Raw genomic sequence first — 20,168 nt, forward strand, 5'->3', positions numbered from 1 at the left:
CCCTGGAGGTGGTGTCTGGGTATTACGGTCGCTCCGACCCAGAGAGGAAATCTGGGGAGAGCAATAGAGACGTGATCTGGGCTAGAGCGGCCGGAGATGGGCGGGTTGAGTGGCTAGAGAGGCCGGAGGTAAGTGGCTGTTGAAGTCGGGCGGACCCGGAATCCAGAGGAAACAGGACCATGACTTATGCTTATCTCTTCAAATACATTATCATCGGGGACACAGGTAACCCGCGGATGACTGCCCTCACTGCTGGGGCGGGGATCCCAAAGCAGGTTTTGGGGGCGGGGTCATTTAGTAGGCTGGGCGGTTATGTGTTGTGTGGCCGGGGGCGGGGCGGCCGGGGGCGGGGCTCAGGGGTTCCCCTTCTTAGTCTCGGACGCCCAGACTCTGTACAGCTCCCAAGCCGTTTGAATGCTAGAACGTGCGTCCTCTTTTAGGTGTGGGGAAGTCATGTCTCCTCCTGCAGTTTACAGACAAGCGGTTCCAGCCTGTCCACGACCTCACAATAGGTAATTGCATCTACCCTTCTGAGAACAGTAATGAAACCTGATTGGCTAAAGTGTAAAGTTATCAGCCTTCAGGGTTTGAAGTAAAAAGTTAGCTCTCCCTTCTTTTAAACTAGTCCAAAGTTATGTTAAAAGAAAAGTGACCAGTCAAATGCTGTAAATGGGGTGTAGTGTGATGGGGAGTAAATAATTAAAAGGTTACTTTAGAAACGTGGTGAGATATGAATTAGTTGCTCTAGGGGTTTTTTTCCAAATGCAGTTTGAATGTTTATGAAAGATCCCGGAAAACATAATTACTTACTTTAGAACTCACTTTACGGTAAATTAGGGCCAGCCTCACATATATTTGCAAAGGTAATCATCAATATATAGTTTTTTTTTGAGTGGCGGGGAGGAAGAAGCAAATTGAAGAGCCATCCCAGATTTAAAATTAAAAGGTAGATTAAATTAGTAACTTACAAGGAAAAGAATATGTTAGAGTTCTAAAAACACACTGGTGATCCTGGAAAGTATGAACATCTCCCTCACATATGTGGTAGGGCATGGCCTGCTAGGGCCTTAGCAGCCCTTCCCCATAATCTCCATAACTTCAGCTCAAAGAAATACTACATAAAACTAGCCTTCTTGTCATGCAAATGCAGTGTCTGAATAAAGTCTCTGACTCCCATTCTTACCATATCACCACCTCCAAGCCCCACATTATGAAAATCTGGAGCTACTACTGCTTCTAAAGGACTTACTCAGAACCAAGTAACTAATGTGGTTACAAAAGGATTAGAGGATAGCATCACCAGGAAAATATTTTCGGAAATGAACATTAAGTGGACACCCACACTGTGATAGGTGCCAATGATACAGCACTTCATTAACAAGGCAAATATTACCTGCCCTTAAATACTAACTTCCAACATAGGAGGTGGAGCTGGGAGTAGATATAGTGTAGTGACAACTTTCCATTGAAAAAGGGGAGGAGAGACTGCCACCTCTATCAGGAAAGCCTGGAAATTGAAGAATGAACAGGAGTTAACTAGGCAAAGGGGTTGTAGAGACAAAGGAAAAGTGATTGGGGAAGAGGAAATAACGTGCAAAGGCTCAGGAATGACAGATCAGGCTACCTTTGGAAAACAAAGTAGTTTAATATGTCTGGAGCCATATTAAAGTGGAGAGTGGTAAAAAGGTAAAGCTAGAGAATAAATTAGGGACCAAGTTTTGAAACACCTGAAGGAAATAGTAAATGACAAGTTTTAAGTCAGAGACACGATGTGATCAAATCATGTTTTCCCTCTGTGCCAAGATAAACAAGGCAGTTGGATAGAAAATATGTGCAAAATATAAGAGTCTCTGAGGGCATAACTAGAAAAAGTTGCATAAAAAGAGATGAAGTTTTGGTTTTTAATTCTTCCCCATTGAATTCCATTCCTATTTTCCAGAAGGGGGAAAAAAACATTAGGGACTTTTTTCAGTAGCTATCACTATTCTTGATGAAGCGGTAAACAGCAGTAAGAAACAATTTTTTAATCTTATTGACTGTAGCACCTTAGAGGTGAGAGAGAGATTCCAAGTATATGCATATTGTGGAATACTGAATAGACCTATTAATAGAAGCTAAATTAGTGTTCTTTTTTTACTTGGAAATCAACTCCTCCAGGAAAGTACTATATAAAAGTAGAAAATAGGACAAATTGTTTGACTTATGATCAAGTGTTTTAATGTAAATGACTTTCGGTTTCTAAGTTTTGTCTTGACATTACCTTGAAAGAAGATGAATGCCAGGTAAACCAAAACCTTTATTCATACTGTCAGTTTCCATACTCCTCTGAGAAGTATGAGAATTATTGGAGGTGTGAAGAGGTGTGAAGTATATCATTCTTGAAAACCTATGTCTTAGATATGTTGTTTTTTTTTCTCAAATTCTAGGATTGTAAAAACAGAAATATTGTTTTATGTAGAGGACTAAAGAGTGACTTTAAGAAAATACTAGGAAATATTTTCAAAAATTTTAGAAGTTTTTTAAAAAGCTATGAAATTAAATACCACATAATCAAATTTAAGCATTAACTAACATTGGTAAAAATTTATTCACCTTTTCTAACTGACATAATTTGTTTTATCCCCATATCTGCTTTTTGGTTACATTCCTGATATTATTATCACCTAGCACACAGCTTTTAATTTTAGAAAAGAAATGAAACTTCAAGGAACACAAAATTAATTGTAGCAAATAGGCAGTGATAATGGACTTAGTGGCACTGAGGGCAGATGGAGGGTAAGTCATTAGCATAGTGAAGAAAAACAGGAACCTATCACTCAGCATGGCTGTTCATGAGAATCACATTCTTTCTCTTGGTCTTCACTGACAGGTGTGGAGTTTGGGGCTCGTATGGTCAACATTGATGGAAAACAAATCAAACTGCAAATCTGGGATACGGTGAGAGAGGACAAAATAGTTTACTCCATAACTAAGATCCAAATATAACACTAAAGGCTGATGCAGGAGAAAAGGGCTCTTTGGGTGGGGCTGATGGTGGAGATGAAACTAGGGGAAGAGTGAAATCAAAGAGATAGGGAGCTTTCATTTCCTTCTGTCACAGTTACAAGTTCAGAATGCCATATTTTCAAATTTTTGTTTTAAATAACTCACGTAATTTGTTCTAGTAAATGAAAGCCAACAATGTGTGTAGAATAAAAAGTGATTGTTACTTTTTATACCCATAAACCTCTGTCCCTCCCAATGTTGGTTTCTACTTTGCCAGAGTAAACCACTATTAATAATTCAGACTTTTGCTCTGTATTTAGATTCAGAAATAAAAACATAAGCAAATGTATGGTAGTGGTTTTGTTTTTTGTTTTTAGAGTTGGAACAAAGTAGACCTAGCTTTGTGACTTAGGTGTTTTTAACAATCTCTATGTTGTGCAGACTTCAATGTCAATACAAATAGATCTGCCTCATCTGTTTCAGCCACTGCATAGAATCATATAATGTCTGTACCATAATAATTTAACCATCTGCCTGTTGATGGAAATTTAGGTGGTTTCCAGTTTTTTACCACTGCAGTTTCATTGATTATTCTTCCTTTTTAAAAAGTTTTTTATTCTGATTAATTTTATTTATGTTTAGAGAGAGGGGAAGGGAGGGAGAAAGAGAGGGAGAGAAACATCAGTTGAGTGATTGCCTCTCATGTGCCCCCCACCAGGGACTTGGCTGGCAACCCAGGCATGTGCCCTGACTGGGAATCGAACTGGTGACCCCCTGCTTTGCAGTCTGGTGCTCAATCCACTGAGCCACACTAGCCAGGTCTGATCTTTCTTATTTACCACATCTTTATGCAGATGTTTGAAGATTTCTGTGGAATGCCTGCCCAGAAGTGGAATTCTGGGTCAAGGGTTATACATATTTTGAAATTTGACAAATGTAGTACTGCCAAAATTTAGCTTGACTTAGTGTGATTTTATCTCGATAAAATTGCTTTCATGTGCATTATCTCATTTGGTTTGTACTTTTGTTTTCCCTAAGAAAAATAATATTCTAGTCTCTCTTTTTAAGTTAAAGGGAACAGGCACATAGTTCCTAACATTCAGCTAAAATTTTTGTTTTTATTTACTTATTATCTGATTCTATATTTTTTCAGAACTGAGGGCTGAAGCAGTTCACAAGTCTGTTCCTTTTTTCTCCTTTTTCTCTACCCAACATCCCCCAACAGATGTCTTTTTTTTTCTTTTTAATTGATGATTTTTTTAAGAAAGAGAGAGGAGAAGGGAGAGAGAAAGAGAAAAAAACTGTTGTTCCACTTAGTTGCGTATTCACTGGTTGATTCTTGTATGTGCCCTGGCCGGAGATCAAACCTGTGGCCTTGGTATATTGGGATGATGCTCTAACCAGCTGAGCTACCTGGACAGGGCAGATGTCTGTCTTAAAAATAGTTACTTGATGCTCTGGGCCCTTTTTGCCCTGAGCCCTTCTCTGGTGGTTTCCAAGGTTGTTACCACTTTTTGGATACACTGATTAATGTGCATCCAAAACTGTGATGATACTCTTCTGTTACAGTTGATGGTTGTATTCGCAAACATTTTATTAACCTTTTGCCCTTCTGATTAGATTTTTCATTTTACTCTATTGGCTTGCCCTTATTGTAGGAATAAGAATCACTTCACATCTGTGATAGTGGTAGCACTAGCTAGATAACCTCTAAAACTTCCAGCTTCTTTGAACAGTTTTGTCTCTAGCCCTTTTCTCTCAATAAAGTCTGAAAGGTGTTACTCTATATCTGCTGTCAAATTTAAGTTCATATATTTCTTAGACAGCTGCCAGTTGTTCCCTTCTCTTTTTATTGTAGGGGCTCTTTTTCACTATTAATCCAAGTAAGTATTGCAACTTCCCTGTTATTATTCCTGGTTTTTGTATTTCCCACAAAGATAGAGTTGCCCACCTAAAGAGTACACCGGAAAAGTTCTGTGGAGGTGACAAAGAATGAAAAATCTATAGGTGTCAGGACTGGTATTAGCTAGACTCTACATTTTCAACTTAAACCTCTATAATTTCCAAAACTGGGTCTTTTGATGCCAAAACACCCAATAGCTGCCAGTTAGTGTCATGGTTGTGGTCGCAAGAATGTCTTAGTGTTGGCTTGCTGGCATTTTCCTTTTTTCCTTAGAAAGTTGAGAGCCACTGCTCTGTTGACAGGATCCTCAGAACTACATGGCCTGATAGTCACTTGTGATGCAGCTGGCCAAGTTCTTGTCTGCTCCCCTCCCACCCCCTTTTTTAAATCCTTACCCAAGGACATGTTTATTGATTTTAGAGAGAGAGGAAGGGAGAGAGAGAGTGAGAGAGGAACGTCAATTGGTTGTCTCCCACATGCACCCCCAACAAGGGATTGAACTTGAGACTTAGGTATGTGCTCTGACAGGGGATCAAACTTGCAGCCTTTTGGTGTATAGGATGATGCTTCAACCAAGACACCCAGCCAAGGCTCTGCTTCCTTTTAGTAATTGTTTTGAGATTAGACTAATCTTTGTTGAATTATTAAAAGATACTAGGTTTCAGAATACTGGAGTTTCCTATTTATTTTGAAATTTTTAAGAGATTCCTACTACCCTCACCAGTATGGCTCAGTTGGTTGGACATGGTCCTACAAAGCGAAGTCTCCAGTTTGATTCCCAGTCAGGGCACATGTCTGAGTCACAGGTTTAGCCCCTGGTTGAGGCCCATATGAGAGGCAACCAATCAATGTTTCTCTTTTACATCAAAGTTTCTCTCTTTTTTTTTCTCCCTCCCTTCCCCTATAAATAAAAATAAAAAATAATAAATGAATACACACACACACAGGGTCCAACACAAATAACACCTGCTTTTTATCGCAAAATCTTTTATTACAGAATCATAAGCATGTAATTCTGTAACATAACAATATCACACTCAAGCACACCATATGACATTTTAAGTGAAATGTTCAAATTAAAACTATAAATTATTAACCATATTATTACTCTACTAACCACACTCAAGCAGGCATTACTTCTGCTGGACCATGTGTGTGTGTGTGTACAATTATATATATATAGTTATATGTATAATTTAAAAGAATGTTCCTACTTCTAATGTGGTATCTGTCTCCTCTGCCACTCTCCAGGTAAGCCTGATATTTCTCCCCTGTTGCCCCTGATTTCCTGTCCATTGTTCATCCCCTCCCTTGGCTTCCCACTTTGTTGACCCCATTCCTTCACTCCCAAAGCCATCCTACATGCAAACAGTTTAGGGATTACCAGGAAGGTATTTTTAAAGAGAACAAGTTATCCAAAGTGATTTGTTGTCACTGTTCTGGTTATTGATAAGGATTTAGAGAGCCATATTACTTTTTATCTTTCTTCATTCTGTATCTATAGTTCCCCAAATAACTGCGCTAACTGAAGAGGCATTGTACTGTAGCTAATATAAAATATTGATTAAGTAATCTCAAATTCATTTGTATTTTATTTTGGAATGCATTTTGACTCTTAGAAAATGAGTGTATCAGACTTTTTAGGGATTAATACTTCTAAGTTTATATTTTGAAATTACAGTATGATCCTTCCACTTGGGAGAAATTAGAAAACTATTAATTCTCCTTATCACGCCTCCATCTTAGTCTTTGCTGCTTCAGATTTTTTTTATTGGGGATGCACAGAGGTACCTCTCACCGATGACAGACTAGCCCAAATCCAACCAGTCACTCTTTCTAGCATATTGGCTCACAAACTGTGGTTCATGAAATGGACTGAGATGAATAGGTAAAGTGATTTGATTTTAAAAGGCACTCTGACTGATGTGACACAGTGGATTGAGTGCCAGCCTGTGAACCAAAGGGTCATCAGTTCAATTCCCAGTCAGGGCACATGCCTGGGTTGTGGGCCAGGTCCCCAGTAGGAGGTATGCGAGAGGCAGCCACACATTAATGTTTCTCTCCCTCTCTTTCTCCCTCCCTTCCCCTCTGTCTGAAAATAAATAAATAAAATATTTTAAAAAATCTTTTTAAAAAAGGCCTTTTCTGATGACCCACTGGAAGTATTTTCAGCTGCTAAAGTTAAATGCTACCATGTAATTCAACCATCATGTGGGTCTTCCTCAAACTTTCCCTGTTCTCACTGGGTCACAGGAAAGGAAGGTCTTTAAATGATAGAGTGGAGAAGTGCCACCAAGATGGTGGCCCACAGCTCCAGGTGGCAGCCTGCAGTAGGCCACAGCAAGGAGGTGAGAGTCCATGCTTTCTGAAGGAGCTGCACCTGTGGCCTGTGTCCATGCCCTGCCAGGCCCCACCGCAACAGAATGAATGTAGAGCTGCATTGGAGGCTCCAGCACTGCCTGCAATCCCACGCTGCCAGCCCTAGCTAGCTGCTCAAATTTTGCATTTTTATCCACCACCTAGGCCTTGTCTTCTGAGCCAGTGGTGTTGTGGTTTGAAAGAAATGAAAGAAAAGGAGCAATGTGGCCAATTCTGTTTGGTTCTCCTGCATTGAGGCCTGATTGGCTTTTCCAGAGAGGAAAATGCAGCAAGAAAATCGTGGGGCTTTTTTGGAGGGTGGTAAAAGGGAACATGGTCTTTGGTTTTATTAGGTTTTCCAAATTCTACATTTTCACAGTGTAGTGAAATACACTAATCCAAAGGTTATTTTTCTATTGAGAAGAGGTGGATTTTTTCCCTTTTGATTCCAATCTTTCCTTGACAAAGCATAAATCATGGACACCAGAAAATAAGGTGGACCTCAGGAATCCTGAACAGACTAAGAAGCTTACATTTTCCCTTAGAAGGGAAAGGTGGGGTATTTTTAGCCCTCTCTGGAAAACTAAAATGAAAAACATGAGTTGGCGTGCCATGGAAAGGCGACAAGGCCAAATCTGCATTGGAGCTGCCCCAGGCTGCACTCCTACAAATCTACCATGAAAAACCACATAAGGAACTTTGTGCCCTGCATGCCCTCAATAACATCTTCCAATAGAGCAATGCATTCACCTGGGAAATGCTGCAAGAGATTTTCCAGAGATTGTCTCTAAACGCCATGGTTACTCCTCACAAGAAGAGCATGCTGGGAAATGGGAACTATGACATGAATGCCACTATGGCAGCACTTCAGACCAAAGGCTGTGAAGCTGTTTGGTGGGACAAATGCAGGCATGTTAGTACCATTGCTCTCACTAATGTCATGAGCTTCATCATGAATCTGTCCTCCAGCCTTTGCTGGGGTCTATTGAAGCTGCCTCTCAAAAGGCAGCACTGGATCTGTGTTTAAGAAGTTGGCAGTGCCTGCTACAACCTTGACTCCAAACTGAAGATGACCAAGTGGATTGGAGGTGAGAGTGAGCTCAGGAAATTTCTAAAACATCATTTGCAAGGAAAGAACTGTGAACTCCTGCTGGTGGTACCAGAAGAGGTGGAGACCCATCAGAGCTGGAGGGCTGATGTGTAGCAGTTCGGCCCAACCTTCCCTCAGCTCCATCTCCTAAATCCTCTGTGATGTCCTGTGCCCTGTACAGTGGGTATGCCCTTGTCACTTCCCTAGATATCTCATGGGGTTTTTCTTCTCAGCTTTGACAGGTCAATAGGATATATATGTGAAATGTTAAAAGAACCAACCAGGGTTACTTGTTCCTGGGGAAGGAAGGTAGGAGCTCTGTGCTTAGGGCAAGCAGTGGAAGACCCTTGTTTCATTTGAAGAGAAGGGGAAAAAAGGTGGGTCCTAGCTTATTTCTCCCTTTCCTCTGAGGACTTGACAGAGGTTCTGGATTTCACTGCTGCTCTGATTTACCTGGAGATGCTGCCTCCATTTCCCCTTTCCTGGCAACTAGTGGTCTGAAGACATAGTACATGCAAAGCCCATGTGACTGGTTTGAAGGACCCAGAGTAAAAAGGGCCTCTCAGGATACTGTCTCCAAAACTCCAGCAGCAGTACAGCATGCCATCTCCAATGCTGAATGCCACCCCTCACCCTATTTTTAAGGGAAGTTTATGGCCATCCTTGGAGTTTTATAATGACATGTTCTCTGATATTTCATACCAAATGGTTGAATCCTGTAACATTCCAGCATGACAGGGTGAGCTAGATACCTAAGAAGATATGGCCAAAGCCACAGGCAACAGTCAGTGCTGTCTTACTCCAGCATTGTCCCTGCCAACTTACATTAATTTAGGATTCTCTGGGGCACAAGATAAGCAAAGGGCAGTTTTCCCAGTTGACCCCCTCTGACAAAGTCAAGAAAAAATTAAGCCTGCCTTCGACATCAGATTCCACTAGTTTAAGACAGAGTTGGGGGAGGAAAGTATTGTGAAAAGAATAGGTAGAATCAGAAGCTCTAGGCTTGGAGTCACTATAGTGACAAGCAGAGTCCTCGAGTTGGGTGGTTATGTGCATTATGTTAGAGGGACTAGGATTGTTATCTTTTTGTAGTTTCTTTTTCAAATCAATTGGTAATTGACTACCCTATTCCTCTTTAAATAGTTGTAGGCCACTTTTCTCCTCTAGCTTTAGAATACAGAGAGAAGTGGGGGAAGTATGTGTTATACCACACTGTGTGTTACCTAAGTCATTGTAGTTGCCTGAAGGCAGGTAGGCACAAATGGCCTGTTTAGCCCTTATAGGTCAGTGGTCATGGCAGGCCTGAGAGCTGCCCGGCTGGCCAGACTTCTCTTCAGCAGCAAAGTCAGTTTGGGGTTTGCATGTCAAACTTAGGCAAGCTAAATGGATGAAGCTGAGGCTTTCTCCTCCCCACTGTGACTGGAGCACATGTTTACTTCAGCACTTTTTTCTGCACATGTATCTTCAATCCAACAAGGCCATTTTTTATACTGAGTAACAGAGGCCACCAAGCGGCTACTGCATTACACCATCTAAGCAACTGACTGCAGTCTCTTTTGCACTATTTTCTACATCAGACCTCCTTGGCACCACAGAGAGCTCTTTACCTTATCCCTGCAAAATGTCATTCCAACTACTACCAGTCAGAAGTTACAGCCATCCTTGCTGATTGTCACAAGTACTTTGGGCCCATTGGCACTGCTAGTGATAGATAGTAAGCCATCTCTTGGGAAGAGGAGGAAACTCTTCTCTAATCTGGTTGGGCCTGTGCAAATGGCAGTTCAAAGGAGTCCCCATGTGTACTTGGAGTCCATAAGCCAATGGGATATGCAAAGACACTTAAACAATTTCAGGCCTGGTTTCTCTGTTCATGTCCAATTCTGGTGGTTAGGAACGATGACTCATGCTGATGCCCAAGGGCAAAAAGCCCCATTTTCTTTCAGGAAGGGGGCAGGTCTGACCCTGATGCCTAGTAAGGGATGACTCTAAGCTTTTTGTTTTTCTTGCTTTTGTTTCCCACCACCTCTTTTTGTGTTGGCTTTGTGCTTTGTTGGCTATTGTTTACAAAAGGTGTATTTTGTTTAACCAAATTATTAAAAATGGAAAACTCCATACATTAAAAAAACAATAGAAAAAAGTAAATAAGAGATAAAAGCAAAATGTATCAATTTAAGACATAAAACTATTAGGGAATAAATAAAACTTTAAGTGAGTTCTTGGAGGGAAAACATACATTTTAAATCTTAAAGTATTACTAGTATTACCAACAAGTTCTTTAGAATTATCTTTGGACTCTGATGTTCTAACAGGTAGGCAACTCAGAACATTTGCATGATTCTTTTGGGAAGAGATTCTTGTGTTGGAAGAGTAACCTTAGAATTGGGTACTCGAATTCTCATCTTCAAACCCAGGTTTAGAGTATATGACATAATGACCAAGAAAACAAACTTTTGTGTGAGGATCCTAAGTTTAAGATATAGATCTAGAATTCATAAACTTCGTAACTTTTGGCCAGTTACTGAACTTACTGGTTTGAACCTCATTTTTTCCATTTGTGGTATTAGTGTAATAACTATTATTGTTATTATACTATGAGAAAGCCATTTTCCCACATTCACATTTTAGTTTTGCCATCTTTAAAATATAAATAACAACCTTCCTTCCCAATCCAAATGTAGGGATATGAGATTAGTTGATTTCAAGAAGGTGGAAACTTTCCTAATAGGATAGATTCAATGTCCAGGGTATTCACATATTCAGAATACTATTATTTAAAAGATGCTTTTGCTTCCCCTAAGGTACAGAGAGGTGGGGAGAACTGCTCCATCAAGAAAGCAAAAGTACCCATTGTGTGGGGGCATTGGTAATTTACTTAGTTATAAATAAAACTTAATATCTTGACCTCAACTGGAAATGAGATTAGAGTGCGAACAGTTGAATTTTTTTTTTTAAGGAAAACTCTGTTCTGGACCCTGGGCTTCTTTCCCTGTGCCTTATTCCTATTTGCCATGACAAGATCCCACCCAGCAAGGGACATTTTGGTAATCCTGCCTTTGTTAGTAAAATACTAAAGGTCATCAGCATATGCCCAATTTAAGTGCTTTGTATCTGACTAATTTTCTGCATTGATTCATTGAAATTAAACATCCATTAGACAGGGTATTGGCATTCTAAGATAATTTTCCTTTTTACAGATAAAGGAATGGAAACCAGAAAGGTTAAAGTGATGTGTTTGACATCACTTTTGCACTGACCGTACAACATGCACTGAGTTTCTACTCCTATGTCTAGTTCTCTCCTAGGAGATACTGGGAAATGTATGGAAATGTGTCACATTGACCAGGGATGACAGTCAGCAATTTAATAGGTGGTCTCACAGGAAGAGTTGACCCACCCAAAATATCAATTGCATTCCCTTTAAAAAGTATTGATTTCCCACCTGGGTTTCTCCCTGGGCAATCATACTTCCTTTCCAAATTCTCTTTTCTTAATAGAAATTATTTAAAAAATTAAGTCCTATTGATTTCCCTCCTGGGTTTCTCCCTGGGCCGTCATGTTTCCTTTCGATAATTCCTTTTTCTTATAGAAATTAAGAAAAAAAATTATGGCATGTGATCAAGTCAGTTCTCTGAAAATAACCTGGTTTTGTTGGGATATTTTTTGTTGCCATGTTGGTGGGAAAGGCTGGGCAAGAATCCTTCCGTTCTATCACCCGTTCCTACTACAGGGGAGCAGCTGGAGCCCTGCTGGTGTACGACATCACAAGGTGAGTCAGAGCTAGTGGGTGGGAGGGAGACTCTTCTCTGTGTTCTCAAAATCAGAAAGCTAAAGAAGAATGGCGTCTTATTTTTGATTTGCACGTGTAGCTTTTCTCCTTTTCCCATACATTTGCAATTTCTTTGGCATTTTGAAATGGGCCTCAGACCCACTTTCTAAATTTTTCTGCTGTAGGCGTGAAACCTTCAACCACCTGACCTCATGGTTAGAGGATGCCAGGCAACACTCTAGCTCCAACATGGTTATCATGCTGATTGGGAATAAGAGGTAAAATTTTATTTGAATAAATAATAAGTACTAACAGTCATCTGGGTACTCTGTGGACATCGAATCACTTGGTCCCCAGACTTTTTTAGTTTATGCTGCTCTTAATATCTCAGTAAAAAAATTATTGTGGTGAAATATGTATAACATAAATTTTATGCTTTTAATTATTCTTAAATGTACAGTTCTGTGGCATTAAGTATGTTTATATTGTTCTGCAACCATCACCACCATCCATCTCCAGAACTTTTTATCTTCCCAAACTGAAGCTCTGTTCCCATAAAACACTAACTCCACATTCTCCATCCCACCAGCCCCAGCAACTGCTGTTCTGCTTTCTGTCTCTGTGAGTCTGACTACTCTAGGCACCTCGTATAAGTGAAATCTACAGTGTTTGTCCTTTTGTGATGGTGGCTTATTTCATTTAACATAGTGTCCTCCAGGTGCATCCATATTGTAGCATGTGTCAGAATTTCATTCCTTTTTAAGGCTGAATAGTTTTCCATTGGATGTATTTACTACATTTGTTTATCCATCCACTGATGGATCCTTGGGTTGTTTCCACCTTTTGGTTCTTGCGAATAATACTGCTGTCAGCATGGGCATACAAATATCTGTGTGGGTCCCTGCTTTTGATTCTTTTGGGCATACTCGGAAGTGGAATTGCTGGATCTCATGGTAATTCTGTGTTTAATTTTTTGAGGTACTTCCATACTTTGTTCCATAATGGCTATACCATTTTACATTTCTACCAGCAATGTACAAGTGTTCTGATTTCTCCACATCTTCCCCAAAACTTGTTACTCTCAGTAAATTTTCTATGGTACCCATAAGCCAAAAGAAAGGCCTATTTTGTTATTAAATACTTGGATCTAAACAATGTAAGTGTTTTTGTTATAACCTAGTAACTGAGGAATGAAAAACATACATGGTACCTAAAGAGGCCAACATAGAAGGGTTGAGTAAGTCTCCATAAAACCCAGAGAAGAGATGGTAAAAATCCTTTTTGGATCCTATCTGGAGTCACAGCTAAACAAAAACATAAAAATAAAGAAAAATATAAACTAAAACAATTTTTAAAAGATTTTAGTTATTTTTAGAGAGAGGGGAAGGGAGAGACAGAGAGAAAGAGAGAAACACCAATGTGTGGTTGCCTGTCACGCACCCCCAAATTGGGGATCAGGCACACAACCCAGGCACATGCCCTGACGGAATCAAACTGGCAATCCCTTGGTTTGTAGCCCATGCTCAATCCACTAAGCTACCCCAGCCAAGCTAAAACAATTTATAAAACATTTTTAATTTATTGACTTTAGAGTGGGAGGGAAAGCGAGGAACAGAGAAACATCAACTTGTTCCACCCATTTGTGCATTTATTGGTTGCTCCTTGTATGAGGCCTGACCAGGGGTGCAACTGTGGTGTGTAATGGTGCTCTAACCAACTGAAGCTTCTGGACCAGGGCTAAAAGAAAACAATGTTTAATAAAATTTTCATTCTTAAATAGCCATAATTATTTATTGATAACCTGTATGTGTCTGTTGGGCACTGCATAGCTTCTCAGACCTTGGAATCAAGATTGGACACTGTCACTCTCACTTCTTGTTCCAAATTGATTTTGCATGGTACTTGCTTTTTATCACAGCAGCTGCCAAAAACTTAGCTTCCAAAGATATGAAGATAGGAAATGGCATCTGTTGTGATCTAATGTTGATACTGTGAAGTATCTTAAGCTTGTAGTTAATGTCATGTTCTAATGTTGAATGTTGCTGTGTTTCCCTGGAAAATTTGAAGTGTCCTGTGGAACCGTTGGGAGTTCATAGTAGTCCCTAGGTTGTACCATTTGAGAAGTGGCCACAGACTAACTGTACTCATGTGTTGGGTTAGTCAGTTTTATGCAAAACCTGTGTCCTAGACACTATGCCAGACCTCAAGTGTACAAGGTGAAACAAAAATAATTCATGTCCCTGCTCCTATGGAGTTTAGTGAGGACAACAGATATTAAGTATACATTATTTGTATCTAATTATAAATTATGGTAAATGCAGTGAAAGGAAAAAGACTGCCATGAAAGAGTAACAAGATACCCATTTTTGATTAAGAGTGATATTTAAGCTGGAATCTGAAGGATGGATAACAGTTTGGTGGGCAAAGGCTTAAAAAAACAACAACACCCAGATATTAGATATGGAGAACAAACTGTGAAAGCCTCCAACTGGAAGAAGCTAAGGAAGTTATGGTACAGAGAGAAACCTGGTATGGTTGGAGTGAATCAAGGGGGGATGGTGCTAGGTGGGGTTGCCGAGTAGACAGGAGCCAGATCGCTTAGCACTTACAGGTCTTAGTAAGGAGTTTGGATATTCTAAGCACAGTGGGAAGCATTTAAAAGTCAAGCAGAGCAGTGGCTTGATCAGATTTTAAAAGGTGTTTCTGGAGGGGAGTAAAGGTTGAAGTGGGGTCCCAGTTGCAGTACTGCAAGGGAGAGAACGGTGGCTTGGACTACACTGATGATGCTGGAGAGAGAGAGACAAGGATAATTTTCCCATGCCCCTCTTTATTCCCTTCCTCGGTCCTTGGCTCTGTTCTCCCATCCCGTATCACCTGACTTTATATTTTTTTTCTGAATCCTTCATTTACCTGATGGCAAGCTGCTATTATAGTATTATAGTATAATATTATAGTAATATATATAATAATATATATATAATATAATATAATATAATATATAATAATAATATATATTTAATATAATATATAATATAATAATATAATAATATATAATAATAATATATAATAATATATAGTATAATATAGTATAATATAGTATTATAGTATTATACATACTATAAATGAAACTAGTGAAAGTGAAGGCAACTGCCCTTCTCTCCTTGTGGACTAATTCCAGTAGAGGAGGAAGACTCATCACAATGGGATGGGACATCTGCGACTTTTTTCCTTTTCTAACAACTGGAATTTCCCTTTAATCTTCTTTCCTTTGCTCTCACTGTATCTCATTTGAAAAAAAATCACAGGGCATAAGCCTTGAGCCACTATGGGGATTGCCTAACCCTTTATAAATCTTGTTCTATGTAATAGAATAAGGTGTTATCCTCAACCCTGCAGCATCTTTCAAGGATCTGAAGGATACTTTCCAAGAGACTATAGAAATCAGTAACCTTACATAAGAGAATATCATGTAGTATCTACATTCTGTATGGATTAACTGACAGTTGAAATAGCAATGGGACTCTTTTAGAAGAGTTTCTTCTTTCACTTGAATCTTACTTTAGTTTTCTCTCCAATTAATCTCTTGCAGTGACTTAGAGTCCCGCAGGGATGTGAAGAGAGAAGAAGGAGAGGCCTTTGCTCGTGAACATGGACTTATATTCATGGAAACTTCAGCGAAAACAGCCTGCAATGTTGAAGAGGTACTATTTGGAAAAAAAAAAAAGTAGGGAAAGCTTTTCAGAGGTTACATCATTTATCTTTGTTCTTTTATTCAGAGACGTGGGTAAGCAAAGGACGTCTTACGGTCAGAGTGACCATATGTCTGCCTTTAAAGGAATTGTCCCATTTTTCTACTTTGATTTCTAAGGTTATACTTTTGTTTTGGGTAACATTAATTGTAAGTTTTGATTAGATACCACTGTTATTTGTAAATTACTTTGGTTGGAGAGTCTAATGGGTTCTGCTGTAGTCATTCCTTAGCCTGGTGTTGACTGTATCTTCAGTAACTGATTAAGAAGAAAGCCTGTCTGTTTTATATGTAGAGGGTGCCCATCTAGGAACATACTGGGCAGAATTAAAATGCCATGTAATTCCTTTTTCCTTTTTGAACCTACGCTTCATGGCTTTTACAAGGACTTTGTGGGACCTTTTGCATTTTCACTTAGTTCTCCTAATTGTTCCCAATTCACTTTAAAAATTCAAATAGGGATAACATTTGTATTCTCTTTTCCTAATTTATGTACCTAAACTTGAGTCTAATTTATGTCTCCTTTAGGCTTTCATTAATACAGCAAAAGAAATATATAGGAAGATCCAGCAGGGTTTATTTGATGTCCACAATGAGGTGAGAAAGGGTGGGGCTGGCAATTAACTTTGCTTTGTCTTAAAGAGGATGGGAAGCTCCCTAGAATGTAAGCATCCCCTAACAGTATACTATTTGAGACCATGTAGGTTCAGAGTTGGTTTTTTCATGTGGGTGCACAGAAACCTGCCCTTATTTTCTGTTTTTTTTTTCTCAAGTCTGATACCTGGAATGCTTAACGTGATTATTACTTGGTGATCTAAAAGGCTTATACAGTATGGGAGGTTTTCTTCTCAATTTCAGTTCTTTACCATTCCAGAGCTTGGGAGAGGTGTAATTCTTAATTGCTTAGCAGGGCAAATTCTGGGGCAAAACAAAAAAGAATTGTATGCTAATATACGACTTCTACTTTTTTGCCTGCTCCTCCCCTTTCTTAATCACATCCTGATTCCGTACATAGCTATGAACGTTAATTACAATAGTCATCTTAAAAAGGGCACAAAACCCATTTCTAGTCATCTATAATACTTATACTACAGCCAGTCATCTGATCTTCACCGTCACAGACTCTTGTTCCACAAGTGTGATTAGGGCACATGGGTGCTTGCCAAGGTCACATCTGCTTTTAGAAAGTGTAATTAATGCTTATTCCTTTTATCTCCCTTCTTTCTCCCATTTACTTTAGCACTTGAGGTGGGAACTGTTGCTTCTTTTCTTTTACAGGCAAATGGCATCAAGATCGGTCCTCAACAGTGTATTTCAACATCAGTGGGACCCAGCACCGCCCAGCGGAACTCTGGTGACATAGAGTCCAACTCTGGCTGCTGCTGAACACCTGGCCTGGACTCTTTTTTTTTCCTTCCTGGAAGAGCTTCAGATCAATAGGCTTAAAGAAAGAGGTCTTACTTTGGCTGAGAAAAGCCTTTTTCAAGGTGTGATGTTTTGCCTTTCCACTTAACGACCAGGGGAGAATTTGGGCCCTTACTGAACTGTCCCTTCTTCAGGGACGTGAGCATTACCTATAGATTAGGGCTCTTCTTAGCCTCCTGTTTTAATTTCTAAAATTTTAGGATAAAAGTTGATTGTCATGGCAATTCAAAATAAATTACTTTAGAAGTATACATAATTTGCTCCCCACCAGGACTTAGTAACAAGAGTCTGGGACATTCTGCGTGAGCACTTGAGATAACTGGGATCTGGCTAGCTCCTCAGTCTAGAAATCTTACTTTTTCCACATGCCATTTTGTAAGAGTTCTTGCAGAGGGCAATTCCTTCTACTTGAACTGCTCAAGGATGCTGAATACTTCTCTGCCATTCTATTACTAGTTGCCCTGTCTAAGAGTAACTATGAAACTTTTGAGAACAGTGGAGTTGCTCCTGAACCTGTGGCCACTTACGATCATTACCTAAAGAAAACATCTTTCCCTGTTTATTTGGTTTTAGGGTCCAGACCTAACGTTGTAGTGTCTCTCACTGAATAGACCCCTATTGTCTCATCACACTCACTTCTTAATGGGACTTGTTGAGACTTTTTATTCCAATCAAGCTAATCTGCTTACATACTGGACATCATATTTACTTCCACTTCTCTGTCCTTGCACATGCCTTACTCTCTGCTAACATTATACTCAAAGTCCAAACCTTTTTCCTTCAAAGTCTTTGACCTAAGAACTTCTAAACAATTATTGACACAGCACCCCTTAGCTTTCATATGTTGTTTATTCATATGTATATTTATTTGTATTTATGTTGCTTTGTAAATATGTTTTATAGTTGTTTTGTGTGTGGAATTTGTCTCCTCACGTAAGTTGTAAGCTCCTTGAGAGAAGGGACCATGTTATCCCTATACTTTTGTAAACCACTCCCTCCACCATTCCTTCACAGTGCCTAGTGCTATTTATGTGGTCATTGAATTTAACTGACATACTTAAAGACTTGGACAAGTCTATTTTAAACTTCAGAGGAAACAGAAGTCATCTATTTGTAACTCTATCTCAGTCTCTCTATCTTCCATCTGCATACCCTGGGTTATTCTATATTGCTCTTTTCCCTCTCCTCTCTTTCCCTTCCCTAGCTCTTTGCTTCCATTTCATGCAGTGTACAGTAAAGCTGCCTGCTTCTAAGCAGTCTAGTGAGTGGGTACTTCTCCAGCCATTCTCCTTTTCAAGAGCATATATAATACTATCCTAGCCAAATTTGCCTTGGCTTCCCTCATCATTCAGTCTTCTGGGTCAATTGCTGAATCTTTTTGCTGTGATGTCCCATTCTACTACACAGTACTGAGGTCTCATGAATTTTTCTAATTTTTTTGTTGGTGGTGGAGAATTGTTTCATTATTAAATATATGCATGTATCCAAGCCGCTCATATTTCATGTGTCATTTCTGATTGTATCCCAAACATAAGTAGATACTTTCCTTGTAGGGAATTATATCAAAGGTATTGGAAGAAGTACTCCTTGAGATACATCCATTCTGTACTGGATTCTGCCCCCACTAGTAGTAGTAACAGTTAACCCTGCACCACAGGAAGTTGGAAGATATTTTGAGTATTGCTTTGATTATGTTTTATTTTTTTTTAAAATACTACTTCATTCCAAAAGGGATTTATTTGAAACTGTTGAATTTGGGGTTAGTGTATACCCTCACAGCTGGGACAACAGTAAATATAACCCTACAGTTTCTGTACAGTTTTTCTTTACCAACCAAAAAAAATCTTGAGTGATTATAGGCATCACAGCATTGATCAAAGAACATTCTATTTAGAGCTGCTGCTTTCAGAGCTATTAAAGTATATCATTTTGGTATTTTGGGGCCTCTCTCTTTAATTCAAGAATTCCTACATCCAGTTCTATTCTCCAAACCATTCATAACCTTCTATACTTGAATATTTGACCAACTGTAAGATAAACATGAGAAACAAAAGTATCTGGACAAATTCATGATCTGTGTTGATTATTGCTGATATTCTGAATGAAATGGTCACAAATTATAGAAAATGGATCTCTCACCCTTGATGAAGTATAGTAGTTATGAGATAATATGAATGTTGGTTTGTTGTTGAAGGCCAAGACTGTTGGAAATCATATAATTGAAAGCAGTCTAAATCATACTATTATAGATCATTGCAGACAGCAGAAATTATTAGATCAGACACATCCATACTTCTTTCTATAATGCCTATAACCTGTTCCTTTGATAGCAAATTCATTTACTTTTTAAAGAGATTTTATTTATTTTTAGAGAGAGGGTGGAATTGAGGGAGAAAGAGAGGAAGAGAAATATCAGTGTGTGGTTGCTTCTGGCACACCCGCTACTGAGGACCTGGCGGGCAACCCAGGCATGTGCTCTGACCAGAATCGTAACAGCTCCCTTTCAGGTTCTGGGATGATGCCCAATGCACTGAGCCATACCAGTCAGGACAGCAAGTTTATTTTGCATTAAATAAGCAGAAATAAAATGGGTTCTCATTCTAAAAACTAGTAATAATTAAGATTATATCTGCCTTACAGACAATCACATTGTTCCGGTAAATCCTAATACCCCAAATTGGATATAATGATAGGGGAAACATTTGCCAACAGACTTTGTTCAATATACAGGGAAATGTATGCAGCCATGTCTTACCACTCCTGTGATGAAATATTGACTGACTTTTTAAAGTCTGTGTGTGACAATGCAAATACATTATTCCTTGAGAAATCCCACTCATGATTTGGAACAACTACTTTCACTCCCCAGTTCAAAAAACAAAAACTTGTAGCA

General features: G+C 39.2%; 1 protein-coding gene, 1 non-coding gene and 1 pseudogene across 2 annotated transcripts; all 3 read left to right on the forward strand.

Annotated features, from left to right (window-relative positions):
• Positions 1–99: 99 nt before the first annotated feature.
• RAB2B (RAB2B, member RAS oncogene family) lies at positions 100–19,210 on the forward strand. The gene is made up of 8 exons (XM_045823598.1): positions 100–225; positions 441–512; positions 2,870–2,937; positions 12,020–12,102; positions 12,288–12,380; positions 15,692–15,803; positions 16,379–16,447; positions 17,129–19,210. The coding sequence occupies exons 1-8, from the start codon at positions 180–182 to the stop codon at positions 17,234–17,236; spliced, it is 651 nt and encodes a 216-aa protein (XP_045679554.1). The 5' UTR covers positions 100–179; the 3' UTR covers positions 17,237–19,210.
• LOC123808031 lies at positions 7,098–9,452 on the forward strand (annotated as a pseudogene).
• On the forward strand, positions 13,291–13,408 carry LOC123809056. Its single transcript, XR_006783931.1, has one exon. It is a non-coding gene; the product is annotated as a small nucleolar RNA SNORA26 (small nucleolar RNA).
• Positions 19,211–20,168: the final 958 nt, after the last annotated feature.

This window comes from Phyllostomus hastatus, unplaced genomic scaffold (genome assembly GCF_019186645.2).
Source record: "Phyllostomus hastatus isolate PE091 unplaced genomic scaffold, TTU_PhHast_1.1 phas_scaffold_501, whole genome shotgun sequence".
Taxonomy (NCBI): domain Eukaryota; kingdom Metazoa; phylum Chordata; class Mammalia; order Chiroptera; family Phyllostomidae; genus Phyllostomus; species Phyllostomus hastatus.